Source organism: Oncorhynchus mykiss, chromosome 8, assembly GCF_057628025.1.
Source record: "Oncorhynchus mykiss isolate SJ-2025 chromosome 8, ASM5762802v1, whole genome shotgun sequence".
Taxonomy (NCBI): domain Eukaryota; kingdom Metazoa; phylum Chordata; class Actinopteri; order Salmoniformes; family Salmonidae; genus Oncorhynchus; species Oncorhynchus mykiss.
This window is the reverse complement of record NC_143029.1, coordinates 85,927,283-85,942,839: the sequence shown is the minus strand read 5'-3', so window position 1 is coordinate 85,942,839 and position 15,557 is coordinate 85,927,283. Positions and strand designations below refer to the sequence as shown.

Genomic DNA, 15,557 nt, shown 5'->3' with positions numbered 1-15,557 from the left:
GCACACATAAGCAACACCTGATCTGGTGCTGTGATTGTGTGCATCCCGAAAGCGAGGAAAGTAATCACTTAAATATCTGGGCGCAGGATCATAAATACCCCTGTAAACCAAACCTAGTCTAATCTGGGACACCCTAGCCTCAACAGGCAGCCAGTTTAGTTCCTGAAAGCAGCTCCTGCCTATGTGAGTATGTGGACCCACCTTTAATACCACCCTGATCAGCTTATTCTGGGCTATCTGGAACTTCCCCTTCATAAGTTTAGATAAGCCCCCAAATCAGGAAGTACTAGCATAGTCAAAATAGCATTGAATGAGGGCAGTAGCTAGCACTTTCATGGAGTCCTTATCAAGCAGCTTGGACTTTCTAGCCAAAAACTTAGTCCTGGCATTAACCTTCCCTAGCAACTTATTGGCCATGCTCACACCTCCCAAGATTCCACCAAGGATACATCCCAAGTAGATAACAGAGGTTTTAGTAGTCAGCACCTCACCCCCTAACTCCACTCTGATTTCAGACAACCTACACAATTTAGGTCTGGATCCAAAAATAATTGCTTCATGTTTCCCTAAGTGCAGAGATAGCTTATTATCTCCAAGCCATTTGCTAATGTTAGTAAGCTCTGTGCTAAGTATGCTCTCCAACATAGTTTTACTTTTGTGAGACACCAGAAGTGTAGTCATCCACATAAAGAAAAAGATGGCAAGAACAAGCATCTTCAATATTATTAATATACAATAAAAACAGCAGAGGCCCAAGCACGCTCCCCAGCGGAACGCCACAACTCATTGGTTTTGCCTAAGACATGTAACCATTAACCTCTACTACTTGCTCCCTTCCTGAAAAATAGAACTTAAACCCAGCCTAGATGGATACTTTGTTGAAGTTCCTTTGGCAGCGATTACAGCCTCAAGTCTTCTTGGGTATGACACTACAAGCTTGGGACACCTGTATTTGGGGAGTTTCTCCCATTCTTTTCTGCAGATCCACTCAGCTCTGTGAGGTTGGATGGGGAGCGTCGCTGCACAGCTATTTTCAGGTCTCTCCAGATATGTTCAAGTCCGGGCTCTGGCTGAGCCACTCGTCCTGAAGCCACTCCTGCATCGTCTTGGCCGTGTGATTAGGGTCATTGTCCTGTTGGAAGGTGAACCTTCGCCCCAGTCTTAAGTCCTGAGCGCTCTCAAACAGGTTTTCATCAAGGATCTCTCCGTACTTTGCTAAGTTCATCTTTGCCTCGATCCTGACTAGTCTCCCAGTCCCTTCCACTGAAAAACATCCCCAAAGCATGATGCTGCCACCACCATGCTTCACTGTAGGGATGTTGACAGGTTTCCTCCTGACGTGACGCTTGGTATTCAGGCCAAAGAGTTCAGTCTTGGTTTCATCAGACCAGAGAATCTTGTTTCTCATGGTCTGAGAGTCTTTAGCTGCCTTTTGGAAAAGTCCAAGCGGGTTGTCATGTGCCTTTTACTGAGGAGTGGCTTCCGTCTGACCATAAAGAGTCTTGGTGGTTCCAAACTTCTTCCATTTAAGAATGATGGAGGCCACTGTGTTCTTGGGCACCTTCAATGTGGCAGACATTTTTTGGTACCCTTCTCCAGATCTGTGCCTCGACACAATCCTGTTTCTGAGCTCTATGGACAATTCCTTCGACATCATGGCTTGGTTTTTGCTCTGACATGCACTGTCAATTGTGGGACCTTATATAAACAACTGTGTGCCTTTCCAAATCATGTCAATCAATTTAATTTACCACAGGTGGACTCCAATCAAGTTGTAGAAACTTCTCAAGGATGATCAATGGAAACAAGATGCACCTGAGCTCAATTTCGAGTCTCATAGCAAAGGGTCTGAATACTTATGTAAATAAGGTATTGCTGTTTTTTATTTTTAATAAATTAGCAAACAATTCTACAAACCTGTTTTCACTTTGTCATTGAGGTATTGTGTGTAGATTGCTGAGGATCTTTTTTTATTTAATCAATTTTAGAATAAGGCTGTAATGTAACAAAATGTAGAAAATGTCAATGGGTCTGAATACTTAACGAATACTTTCCACGGTATATTACTATTTTTCAGTCCATGCCCTTTAACAGACTTAGTACGAACTATCAATGGACAGGGTCTACTCGTCTATCTGTGATTGGCCGTAGGACCGATAGAAGACATTTGTAGTCATTACAGGTATCTGGCCTATAGGAGCTTTGTCAGTTGTTGCCGGGGCTATCTGGGCCATAGGAACAGAGTAGTGCTGCAGCTGCTTCCTGTGCTTGGCCCTCCTATGTTGAACATAATAAACGGCTCTCTATCCACCGGATGTGTACCAAACTCACTAAAAGTGGCAGTAATAAAGTCTCTCCAGATAAAGCCAAACCTTGACCCAGAAAATATAAAAAACTATCGGCCTATATCGAATCTCCCATTCCTCTCAAAAAAAATGGAAAAAAGCTGTTGCGCAGCAACTCAATGCCTTCCTGAAGACAATGATTACGAAACGCTTCAGTCTGGTTTTAGACCCCATCATAGCACTGAGACTGCACTTGTGAAAGTGATAAATTACCTTTTAATGGCATCAGACCGAGGCTCTGGTTTTGATACCATCGATCACCACATTCTTTTGGAGAGATTGGAAACCCAAATTGGTCTCCACGGACAAGGTATGGCCTGGTTTAGATCTTATCTGTCAGAAAGATATCAGTTTGTCTCTGTAGATGGTTTGTCCTCTGACAAATCAACTGTAAATGTCGGTTTTCCGACATTGTTTTCACTATAAAACTATTGTTTTCACTATAAATATTTTACCTCTTGGTGATGTCATTCAGAAACAATGTTAACTTTCACTGCTCTGCGGGCGACACACAGCTGTATATTTCGATGAAACATGGTGAAGCCCCAAAATTGCCCTCCCTGAAAGCCTGTGTTTCAGACATAAGGAAGTGGATGGCTGCAAACGTTCTACTTTTAAACTCGGACAAAACAGAGATGCTTGTTCTAGTTCCCAAGGAACAAAGAGATCTTCTGTTGAATCTGACAATTAATCTTGATGGTTGTACAGTCGTCTCAAATAAAACTGTGAAGGACCTCGGCGTTACTCTGGACCCTGATCTCTCTTTTGACGAATATATCGACTGTTTCAAGGACAGCTTTTTTCCATCTACGTAACATTGCAAAAATCTGAAACTTTCTGTCCAAAAATGATGCAGAAAAAAATGAATCCATGCTTTTGTCACTTCTAGGTTAGACTAATGCAATGCTCTACTTTCTGGCTACCCGAATAAAGCACTAAATAAACTTCTGTTAGTGCTAAACACGGCTGTTAGAATCTTGACAAGAACCAAAACATTTGATCATATAACTCCAGTGCCTCTCTACACTGGCTTCCTGTTAAGACAAGGGCTGATTTCAAGGTTTTACTGCTAACCTACAAAGCATTACATGGGCTTGCTCCTTCCTATCTTTCCGATTTGGTCCTGCTGTACATACCTACAAGTACTCTGCGATCACAAGACGCAGGCCTCCTTCCTGTCCCTAGAATTTCTAAACAAACAGTTGGAGGCAGGGCTTTCTCCTATAGAGCTCCATTTTTATGGAATGGTCTGCCTATCCATGTGAGATGCAGACTCGGTCAAGTCCTTCATGTCTTTATTGAAGACTCATCTCTTCAGTAGGTCCTATGATTGAGTGTAGTCTGGCCCAGTGTGAAGGTGAACTGAAAGGCACTGGAGCAACGAACCTCCCTTGCTGTCTCTGCCTGGCCGGTTCCCCTCTCTCCAGTGGGATTCTCTGCCTCTAACCCTATTACGGTGCTGAGTCACTGGCTTACTGGTGCTCTTCCATGCCGTCCCTAGGAGGGGTGCATCACTTGAGTGGGTTGAGTAACTGACGTGATCTTCCGGTCCGGGTTGGCTCACCCCCTTGGGTTCGTGCCATGGGGGAGTTCTTCATGGGCTATACTCGGCCTTGTCTCAGGATAGTAAGTTGGTGGTTGAATATATCCCTCTAGTGGTGTGGGTGCTGTGCTTTGGAAGTGGGTGGGGTTATATCCTGCCTGTTTGGCCCTGTCTGGGGGTATTGTCGGACTGGGCCAGTGTCTCCCGACCCCTCCTGTCTCAGCCCCCAGTATTTATGCTGCAATAGTTTGTGTTGGGGGGCTAGGGTCAGTCTGTTATATCTGGATTATTTCTCCTGTATTATCCGGTGTCCTGTGTGATTTTAAGTATGATCTCTCTAATTCGCTTTTTTTTCTCTCTCTCTCTCTTGGAGGACCTGAGCCTTAGGACCTTGCTGTCCCCAGTCCACCTGGTTGTGCTGCTGCTCCAGTTTCAACTGTTCTGCCTGCGGCTGTGGAACCCTGACCTGTTCACCGGACGTGCTACCTTGTCCCAGACCTGCTGTTTTCAACCCTCTAGAGACAGCAGAAGCTGTTGAGATACTCTGAATGATCGGCTATGAAAAGCCAACTCACATTTACTCCCGAGGTGCTGACCTGTTGCACCCTCGACAACTACTGTGATTATTATTATTTGACCCTGCTGGTCATCTATGAACATATGAACATCTTGGCCATGTTCTGTTATAATCTCCACCCGGCACAGCCAGAAGAGGACTGGCCACCCCTCATAGCCTGGTTCATAATCTCCACCCGGCACAGCCAGAAGAGGACTGGCCACCCCTCATAGCCTGGTTCCTCTCTATGTTTCTTCCTAGGTTCCGGCCTTTCTAGGGAGTATTTCCTAGCCACTGTGCCTGCATTGCTTGCTGTTTTAGGCTGGGTTTCTGTACAGCACTTTGTGACACCAGCTGATGTAAGAAGGGCTTTATATATAAATTTGATTGAAGACTTTACATGTCAGCTACTACAGCAACTGAAATGACTGCAAAACTTAAGAAAGAACTGCAGTTAGTTTCAGAGAGGGTGGCAAGGAATAAGTTAGTCCTAAATGTTTCTAAAACTAAAAGCATTGTATTTGGGACAAATTATTCACTAAACTCTAAACCTCAACTAAATATTTTAATAAACAATGTGGAAATTGAGCAAGTTGTGTAGTACTGAGGTGACTAAACTGCTTGGAGTAACGCTGCGCTACCTTCTTAATGGCACTATCAGCAAGGCAGGTCCTACAGGCCCTAGTTTTGTCGAGAACCTGGACTACTGTTCAGTCATGTGGTCAGGTGCCACAAATAGGGACTTTGGAAAATTGCAATTGGCTCAGAACAGGGCAGCACGGCTGACCCTTGGATGTACACCGTGAGCTAATATTAATAATATGAATGTCAATCTCTCCTGGCTCAAAGTGGAGGAGAGATCGACTTCATCACTACTTGTATTTATGAGAGGTATTGACATGTTGAATGCACCGAGCTGTCTGTTTGAAGTACTGGTACTGCATACGCCACAAGACATGCCACCAGAGGTCTTTTCATAGTCCCCATGTCCAGAACAGACTATGGGAGGCACACAGTACTACATAGAGCCATGACTACATGGAACTCTATTCCACAGTACTGCATAGAGCCATGACTACATGGAACTCTATTCCACAGTACTACATAGAGCCATGACTACATGGAACTCTATTCCACAGTACTACATAGAGCCATGACTACATGGAACTCTATTCCACAGTACTACATAGAGCCATGACTACATGGAACTCTATTCCACAGTACTACATAGAGCCATGACTACAAGGAACTCTATTTCACATCAAGTAACTGATGCAGCAGTAAAATTAGATTTAAAAAAACACCTTATGGAACAGCGGGGACTGTGAAGCAACATAAACATAGGCACAGACACATGCATATACACACACGATAATATAAGCACTATACACACACTTACAAATGGATTTTGTACTGTAGATATGTGGTAGAGGCCTGTGAGGCCTGAGGGCTGTGAGGCCTGAGGGCTCACAGTGTGTTGGGAAATCTGTTATGAATGTGTTGTAATGTTTTTAAAATGGTAAAACTGCCTTCATTTAACTGGACCCCAGGAAGAGTAGCTGCTGCCTTGACAGGAACTAATGTGGATCCATAATAAACCCCAGGAAGAGTAGCTGCTGCCTTGACAGGAACTAATGTGGATCCATAATAAACCAGGAAGAGTAGCTGCTGCCTTGGCAGGAACTAATGGGGATCCATAATAAACCCCAGGAAGAGTAGCTGCTGCCTTGGCAGGAACTAATGGGGATCCATAATAAACCCCAGGAAGAGTAGCTGCTGTCTTGGCAGGAACTAATGGGGATCCATAATAAACCCCAGGAAGAGTAGCTGCTGCCTTGACATGAACTAATGGGGATCCATAATAAATACAAATACATTTCTGCATTCATATGAGAAGCACGTGCATAATGAATTGTACAATTAACCACTCTGTTGAACAACTCTGTTTACGTCACAGAACTGAGCGGACTATGAATCAGTGATATAGTTGGATATTATATTGAGCTTGAATATTACATCGACTTCAAATCTTAAAAGTTGCACGGAAATCTATAAAGGCAGTATTTCAAAATGGAACTTTAAATCATCCTCATGACAGCAAATACAAAAATCCTCTATATAAATATAACTATTTTCTAATATGATATTTCAACAACTATTAAAACAACTGGAATTCCAAATGTTTAAAATATGTAGAAAGTAATCAATACATGATATATAACATCAACACAAACTAAGTTAAAAGTTAAAGTAGTAGTAAATAGCTCATTTTAATTTCCTGTTGAAAAACGTTTTGCTACGGTGTGCCCTATGAACACAACCCTGGTGTGATCAATCTAAGTTTTCTACAGCTACATTTCTTTCCCCAGCGGTTCTAGATGTCCCTCTGGGCCTCACCTTCTCTCTCTCCCTTCCCCTCCCTCAGCCTGCGGTAGTCTCCCCTCCCTCAGCCTGCGGTAGTCTCCCCTCCCTCAGCCTGCGGTAGTCTCCCCTCCCTCAGCCTGCGGTAGTCTCCCCTCCCTCAGCCTGCGGTAGTCTCCCCTCCCTCAGCCTGCGGTAGTCTCCCCTCCCTCAGCCTGCGGTAGTCTCCTCTCCCTCAGCCTGCGGTAGTCTCCTCTCCCTCAGCCTGCGGTAGTCTCTTCTCCCTCAGCCTGCGGTAGTCTCCTCTCCCTCAGCCTGCGGTAGTCTCCACTACCGCAGGCTGAGCGGTAGTCTCCCCTCCCTCAGCCTGCGGTAGTCTCCCCTCCCTCAGCCTGGGGTAGTCTCCCCTCCCTCAGCCTGCGGTAGTCTCCCCTCCCTCAGCCTGGGGTAGTCTCCCCTCCCTCAGCCTGCGGTAGTCTCCCCTCCCTCAGCCTGCGGTAGTCTCCCCTCCCTCAGCCTGCGGTAGTCTCCTCTCCCTCAGCCTGTGTAACTCTCCTCTTCCTCAGCTTGTGATACTCTTCTCAGGGCCATGATAGCGTTGGATGTGGTTCTTCAGACTGACATTGTGATTGAAGCACTTCTCACACTGCTGGCACTTGAAGGGCCTCTCCCCTGTGTGGAGGCGCATGTGGGACTTAAGGTGGCTCGCTTGGTTGAAGGACTGTTGGCAGACCTGGCACATGTGGGGCTTCTGCCTTGTGTGAATAATCATGTGCCTCTCCAGATGATTTTTGTTAGAAAATTCTTTGTAACAAGTGTGGCAGATGTTTCTATTCAGGTTGCTGTGGGTTCGTAGGTGGCTGTTCCTTGCCATTAGGTCATCAAATTTTTCGGAACATTCTGAGCACTGGTAGGGAGAGATCTCACCCTGATGGCTTTCATCGTGTGTCAGTTTGTCTGACCTGGTTTTGAATGGCTGCAGGCAGAACTTACAGGGGAAAACATGGTCAGGGTGGTGGAGGTGCCTGTGAATCTTGAAACCGTTTTCAGTCCTACAGCGCTTACCACAGTCTACACAGTGGAATTTCTTGATCTTGTGCTCACACCAATGGTCCTTCTTGTGAGGAAAGATGCCGCAGTCTGTACAGAGAAACCTATGAGGTTGTGTGTTGTGTTCACGTCGTACATGTTCCTTGAAGCTGGCCGGGTCCTCGAACTGCATGTAGAATCGGTCAAATCCAACAGCTTGTTGGACCTCACTCACACACACACCACAGGCGTACAGCTTCTTATGGCGCTGTGTGGTGCAGGCGAGTACAGGCTCGGCTCCGCAGTCAGTGCACCACTCCACAAGTCTCTCTTCTTTCTCTATTCCGCTCTGACAATTATCAACGTTGGCCTTTTCTGTTAGACCAGAGGAACCTGCCGTTTCCAAATCCTCAGAAGAATCAGAGTCCACTACAATGTCTTCCTCGTCAGACGGCTCCCACTCGGTCTCATCTGATCTCTCCTGCTTATTCCGCTTCTTGGGCTTTTCGTCCTCCTCACTCTCCTCGTCCGAGGACCGAGCATCATGTTCACACAACTCCTCAGTGATTTCCATAGTCAAGCAAATGTTCTCTAGGTCTGGGTCTCTGTCTTCACATGGCTGGGACCATGTCCCTCCAATCGCCTTAGGAAAGGAAAACAAAATGTCATTATTATGGATTACAGGCATGTCAGAATCTTGTTAAGAATGTTGTGTACAGAGTTTGTATTTCGTCGTGTCCACTACATTGTATCCAGTGCATACCCACCTCTTCCTTCAATCCACAGGTTTCCTGGGCAAAAGAGGGCTGGCTCATCCATTTCCTGTGGTGACTGCAGAACGGGCACTTCTGAACGACAGAGAAGCAACCCAGTTCATCCTGGATCCTGGCATCACAGTCGCAGCCACACCTCTCGCAGAGCAGGAAGAGCTGCAGCAGACAGTCTCTGTTCACACACACATCTGCACTCCTGTAGATGGAGGGGAAGAAACAGAGTTTTTTTTTTAAATCGTACCACAATCTTACAATCTCTAAACACTTCAAAAATTGACAGTCAATGACCAAATACATCTGGGCTGTAGGATTGTTAAGTACCGATAACAAAGAGGTGGTGGGATTATTTGAACGTACTCAGGTGTAATGTCAATGCTGGTTCCAGAATCCTGGACACGGGGTCGAGTCAGAACACCTGTGAACATTCACATTGGAACATCACTGTCATTCTATGAGACAGAAATTCTACCCGTCTTCATTGTTACAGTCTAATTAGAAAACTAAGTGGAATAGTCATGGCCAATTTACCACCATTTCTTGAAGTGGAATGAAAAAGATGCCTGTACCAGACACCAGTGTTGATATTTTAGAATAATATGGGGTGAGATAAGATCGGAGGAAGGAAGGCAGGTAGAATCCAAAAACGAGACAAAACGGTGACCAGTACAATGCAGAAAACGTTTAGTTAACTATTCAAAGATATTAGCAAAAAAATATATATACAAGACAGAAAAACATGATGAAAACGTGAGTGCTGTTTCCCACTGACAAGAATGTGGATAACGCAGAGTTACTTTATACTGACCTTTGTTCTTCCTTCCAGGCAATATTGGAGCCACCTGTATAGACACATCTGTGATCACTTTTCATTATAAAGACATCCCAGTTAACATGTCAATGTCCACATCTCAAATGGAACCCTTTATAGTGCCCATAGGGTTCTGATCAAAAGTATTGCCCTGCCCTATATAGGGTGGCATTTGGAACGCATTCAACACGACCTCAACCAGGGATGGCACCATTCATCAGTCTCTACAGTAATGAGGTAGGGCTAGTTATATTAAACTGTAAAAATGTAGTGGTTGATATTGTACCGACTCACCTCTGGTGTGATGAGAGCTTCAATACTCTTCAGATACTGTAAAGAAAATACAAAATGTTAGGCTACACATCATGAAATATATTGAGACAAATTACAGACCGTAGCCAACAAGTAACAAAATAGAACTCAATTGATTAAACATTAAATTTATTTCAATATGATTGATATAGACATATAGCCTACTGTTTTATATTTTAATACAGTCATCTCGGGCTTTCGTTTGAAGCATCTCATTATACGTGGATTGTTTGTAATCAATTGCAAAGACATTTGGCAAGTTTTGAATTTGTAGTTAACTTTTTTTTGTTCAGCGGAGATCTTCGGTGTATGAAGTGACGCAGGAAGGCAAAACGACGCACGCCGCTCGCCCGTATTTTGATATTGACCACCCACACCAGACGCGATCAGGACATGCAGGTTAAAATATCAAAACTAACTCTGAACCGGCTTTATTAATTTGGGGACAGGTCGAAAAGCATTAAACATTTATGGCAATTTAGCTAGTTAGTTTTCTGTTGCTAGCTAATTTGTCCTGGGATATTGATAAAATAATTTATAACGTTTAAGATAAAGGATTAAATAATTCTACCCGGAAACTTAACCATTAGGGATTACAGGTTATGTAGCATGGATAAAGAGTAACTAAAATTATTAAACATAAATCCAACTAGGTTGGACTGGGGAGAGAGTGATGTGTGGGTATGCCTAAGAAAACACCTAGAAACAATTAAACTATGGTTGAACCGACCCGGCTATAACTCTGAGAATGTACGATAGGACAGGGAGTAAGTACCCCTCCAGGTTTCCTTTATCTGGGGGGGAATGGAACTGTCAACTGGATAGTGATAAACTGTGGTGAAAATTCTGAAGAAGAAGATAGCTCTCTTAATGTTAGTGTGCATGTGTGTGCGTAGGTTAGAAAAGGAACATCTTTGTATATGAACGGGAGAGCTCTGGTGAATAAACATTGATTTGACTAATTGTGAGCTGGGAATTCTGTCTGTTTCATTTACACACTCTGGGTTGCAGACCGATTAGGATAATTGAAAATTATAAACATTGATAATAAAATTCTATATCAGACATTGGGTTGTTATTTTACCTGAAATGCACAAGGTCCTCTATTCCAACAATTAATCCACGGTAAACCAAGTTAGTTTCTAGTAATCTCTTCTCCTTCAGGCTTCTTCATCGAACTTCATATATGGCGGTTGGAAACCAACTTTAAGGTGCATTACCACCACCAACTGGACTGGAGTCTGGACCTCAGTTCATCTTTCAATCACCCAAGTGGGTATATTTTTTTATTTATCCGTTATTTTACTGAGAACACGTTCTCATTTACAGCAACGACCTGGGGAATAGTTACAGGGTAGAGGAGGGGGATGAATGAGCCAATTGTAAACTGGGGATTATTAGGTGACTGTAATGGTTTGAGGGCCAGATTGGGAATTTTAGCCAGGACACCGGGGTTAACACCCCTACTTTTACGATAAGTGCCATGGGATCTTTAATGACCTCAGAGAGTCAGGACACCCGTTTAACATCCCATCCGAAAGACGGCACCCTACACAGGGCAGTGTCCCCAATCACTGCCGTGGAGTATTGGGAGATTTTTTTAGACCAGAGGAGAGAGTGCCTCCAACTGGCCCTCCAACACCACTTCCAGCAGCATCTGGTCTCCCATCCAGGGACTGACCACGACCAACCCCGCTTAGCTTCAGAAGCAAGCCAGCAGTGGTATGCAGGACAACAAAGTATGCATTGTTGAAAACTGAGGGTGGACGGTGTTCCAATTGTGATGGGAATCACGTTCCATAGTTCCCTGGGTGGCCTGTTAGTGAAGGAGGTCAAAGTAGGAAGGATCAGGGCTGTCGAGGTGTCCTTTGCAGAGGCAGTAAAAATTGAGAAGGTGTCCTGCAGATGTAACAGTATAGAATTTACGTCCGTTCCCTCGCCCCGACCTGGGCGCGAACCAGGGACGCTCTGCACACGTCAACAGTCACCCTCGAAGAAGCATCGTTACCCATCACTCCACAAAAGCCACGGCACTTGCAGAGCAAGGGGAACCACTACTTTAAGGTCTCAGAGCAAGTGACGTCACCGATTGAAACGCCACCGCTAGCGCGCACCACCGCTAACTACCTAGCCATTTCACATCAGCTACACAGAGGCAGTAGAAATTGAGGTGTCCTATACAGAGGCAGTAAAAAATGTTCAACGCAAACAAGTAGAGATGATGAAGCTATGTCAGTGGATGCCCAACAGGATGTGGATGTCAGTCAGTTGAGAGATCCTGAAACACTAATCGTAAAGAAGGTTGATTTAGCTGTTTATTGCGCAGGTGATTCATTGTAAAATTCAAAGTAACAACAAAAAATCTAAGAATTTTGAAATTATTCTGAAAGCAGCTAAACGGTTATTGGATGTTCAGGGTTTCATGGCTGAAACATTGCAGAGAATATCGTCTGAAGTAACGTCTGACTACCGGGAAATTGAACAAGTTTACAATACAAATTTCAGCAAACTGAGTTGATTTCAGTTGATTTGGCCGATTCATTAAATACAGGACTACAGTGTTTGCTGTAACTAGTTAATTTAGCCTAGGTAAGGCTAGGTTACCTCTAATCGAGATCTTTTCTTCTGTGCTGGTGTTGGTTGATCGGATGTCTTCCGTTTTGTTGTGAAGGAAAACACCGATGGTATCGCGTCCCTTTTTAGCTGCCGTCGATTTGGCTTCCCCATCAATTCAGATTGATAATCCCTCAAATAATCTTCGGGACGAAAATGTTGACTACAGACGCGGATGTTTTGATACTTGGCCACTGGTGTGTTGACATTGTAAATATTATTCTTGATAGCCGCGAGCCATTTACGGCATCGGGGTATATCTCCGGTAGGCAAACTGTGAAAGATTACTCCTTCTTTTTGCGCTTGTTTGTAATTAGCACAGTGTGGTACAGAACACCACACGGGCATGATGACAACAACAATATAGTCTAGAGAAAGTATGAGATTACAGGTTTGACTTCTCAACGCGTTGTTCGTAACTGCTTGGCGAGCGAGTTTTTGGACTAGCCCAAGTAAACGCCATTTCCACTTCCGGGTCATATCCCCAAATTTTCGGTCGTCAACTAGTTATCACAACCACAAAATGAATAAACCCCGCGTATTTCTAAAATATATCTTCTTAAAATCGGATGTTAAACCTAACTTCAACCACACTGCTAACTTTATGCCTAATCATAAATGAAGACCAATAAACTCGTTTTTTGTTTACGATATATATACCATGCAGACGTTGTGGCTGTGGTAACTAGTGTAGTGACAAACCTGCAAGGCTGGAGCAGAGTAGCCTGGTTGAAGCGCGACAACACAACGACTCTGTAACTTAACGTAGTTTACAAAGTTACAAATCACGTCGTTAGGTAGCAGCTAACTAATTACGTTGGTTATGCGATGGTATGATTAGCCAGCGTATTATGAAAACGAGTTAGATTTTGGTTTTAGCTAGATAAATAACTGTTCGATAGCTACTGTAGTTACCTCAGCTCGACTTGTTTTTTGCTGCTCTGATGTTGGCTGATCGGATGCCTTCCTCTTTGAAGTGAAGGGGAAAATTGATGGAATAACTTCACTTTTCAACGTGCGACGACCTGGCAAACCCATCAGTTGAGACCTCAGGTCCGTTTCGAAGTCCTCTGGCTGAAAGTGCTGGCTACAAACACGGACATTTGGATATTTATCCAGTGCAGTATTCACATCATAGGCTGCGTTCTTTATTGCCGCCAGCCACTGTCGACTACGAGTAATATCTCTGACAGGTAACCGATGAAACGTTACCCCAGCAGCCTGTGCTTGCTTGTAGTTCGCACATCCAGGTACTGAGCACCACACCATGACTAGACTTTAGTTGTCGACACAAAAATAAAAACTGTTGATTGCCCATTGTTAACTGGATCCACTTGGTTGTTACCACAGCCACAAAGTCCTAACCCCCGCCCATTTCCATTTCTCATAAAATGTGATTTTTTTACCTTCACCACACTGATAACCTTATGCCTATATATATATATATATATATATATATATATATATATATATTTCGACCTAGCTTACAACCAGTAAATTTAGATATCCCGTTCCACAGGTGAGATGCAGAAACGCTCTTATTTGCGTGTACCCTATTCAACTCGGCAAATTCGCGCTCAATCTCTCTCTAAGGTCTTTATTGGCATGGGAAATATATGTTTACATTGCCAAAGCAAGTGGAATAGACAATAAACAGAAAGGAAATAAGCAATTAGAAATGAGCAGTAAACATTACTCAAAGTTTTAAAATAATATAGACATTTCAAATGTTACATTGTCTATGTACAGTGTTGTAACATAGTTGAAGTATAACAAATAGTTTAAGTATAAAAGGGAAAATAAACATAAATATAGGTTGTATGGAATGGTTTTTGTGCTCCACTGGTCTCCCTTTTTAGTGGCAACAGGTCAACAAATATTGCTGCTGTGGTGGCACAGTCCTCTCTGAAAAGCCAACTGACACGGACTCCTGAGGTGTTGGAACTGTTCCATCCTCTATATCCACTGGGGTTATTTCTTGACCTTGCTGGTAATCTATGCACATCTTGAATAACCATCTTGACTTAATGGCCACATGTACTCAACGTTTCCCCAAGGCACAGCCAGAAGAGGACTTTGCCACCCCTTCCGAGCCTGGTTCCTCTCTAATCTTTCTTCTTAGGTTCCCGTCTTAGGTTCCTGTCTTCTGGGGAGTTTTTTCTAGCCTCTGTATTTCTGCATCTCAATTGATTGCCCTTTCATTTTTTGGGGGGGGCTGAGTATCTGTAGAGCACTGTAAAGAGGCTTTATAAAATACATTTGGTTGATCTACTTGTTTGCTTCTGTACCATTTAAACTGAAGTTATCACTATACAGCTATTTGCTACTGTACTGTTCATTCTATAGAAGTTGTCTCCAATAAAGGGGTGTGATTTGGAATCCTCAGACACCCTTCTAATAGGACCCTGTGTCATACCAAAGATTTTTTTATATATGTAACCCAAGATAGACCACAGCCTGTCATTTCCAATGGGAGCAAATGAATCATAGTGGGCAAAACAAGCAAGGATGTGGGCAGAGCCAAACACGAGCTAGCGAGATCCTATAGGCACGTTCCAGCATGTATTTGCATATTTCTGTTAGGGAACGCCTACGCTGTGAAGTGCTGGTGCAATACTTAAATTCGACCTTGCATTCCTTCTAAAGAACAAAAGGCAAAGTCTACCAAATTTAGTCCACTCTGTTCGTAACAGATTCCAGTTTTGGAAATAGAAAACTATATTGAGATCAAATGTTGCTTCGATGAGAAAAAATCCATCTCGCTCCATCATCTCCCACTGCCGGCCCGTGGGCTTCACCATATTTGGTAGTGAGTGGAAACGCCAACACGATGCTTCACATTTTATATATGGAAGAAAAATATAAACGTAACATTTTCAACGATTTTGATGAGTTACAGTTCATATAAGGAAATCAGTCAATAAAAATACATTCAGTAGTCTCTAATCTATGGATTCTCATTGGCTACCCAATGAGTGGGAAGCCAGGCCCAGCCAATCAGAATGAGTTATTCCCTACGAAAGGGCTTCATTACAGACAAATACACCTCCCCCCATTTTTAAGGCAGAAAGCTACGGCCACCGCTGTCGAAACTTGTGATTATCATTGAAGGTCTCCATGAAAGCACTATACAACTGTACTGTAGGAACTATAAAAAGGTATTTCCTACCAAAAAAATGGGGGTGATTTGGAATCCCCAGACTACTAATAGGATGCA

The 15,557-nt window shown here is 43.6% G+C and overlaps 1 protein-coding gene and 1 long non-coding RNA gene across 5 annotated transcripts; one reads left to right on the top strand and one right to left on the bottom strand.

The window, feature by feature from the left end:
- The first annotated feature begins 2,305 nt into the window (after positions 1-2,305).
- On the top strand, positions 2,306-5,032 carry LOC149982170 (uncharacterized). Its single transcript, XR_016482690.1, has 2 exons — positions 2,306-2,655; positions 4,262-5,032. It is a non-coding gene; the product is annotated as an uncharacterized LOC149982170 (long non-coding RNA).
- Positions 5,033-6,419: 1,387 nt separating this feature from the next.
- On the bottom strand, positions 6,420-13,735 carry LOC110530812 (uncharacterized). Of its 4 annotated transcripts, none has more exons than XM_021614088.3 (6): positions 13,256-13,735; positions 9,710-9,745; positions 9,413-9,446; positions 8,965-9,022; positions 8,602-8,803; positions 6,420-8,477 (listed from the first exon to the last, which is right to left on the bottom strand). In XM_021614088.3, the coding sequence occupies exons 1-6, from the start codon at positions 13,607-13,609 to the stop codon at positions 7,368-7,370; spliced, it is 1,794 nt and encodes a 597-aa protein (XP_021469763.2). In that variant the 5' UTR covers positions 13,610-13,735; the 3' UTR covers positions 6,420-7,367. The 4 variants fall into 4 exon arrangements, with proteins under 4 accessions (XP_021469763.2, XP_036842462.2, XP_090039013.1 ...); XM_036986567.2 differs by lacking the exon at positions 13,256-13,735 and adding an exon at positions 12,332-12,823; XM_090182887.1 differs by lacking the exon at positions 8,965-9,022 and having other exon boundaries at positions 13,256-13,694.
- Between the last annotated feature and the right edge of the window lie 1,822 nt (positions 13,736-15,557).

Coding starts and splice junctions, on each gene's coding strand:
- LOC110530812 (XM_036986567.2), bottom strand. CDS start 12,820: ATGACCCGGAAGTGGAAATGGCGTTTACTTGGGCTAGTCCAAAAACTC. Junction 9,023..9,412: donor GCCTGGAAGGAAGAACAAAG/GTCAGTATAAAG, acceptor GAATGTTCACAG/GTGTTCTGACTCGACCCCGT. Junction 8,804..8,964: donor AGCATTGACATTACACCTGA/GTACGTTCAAAT, acceptor CTCCATCTACAG/GAGTGCAGATGTGTGTGTGA.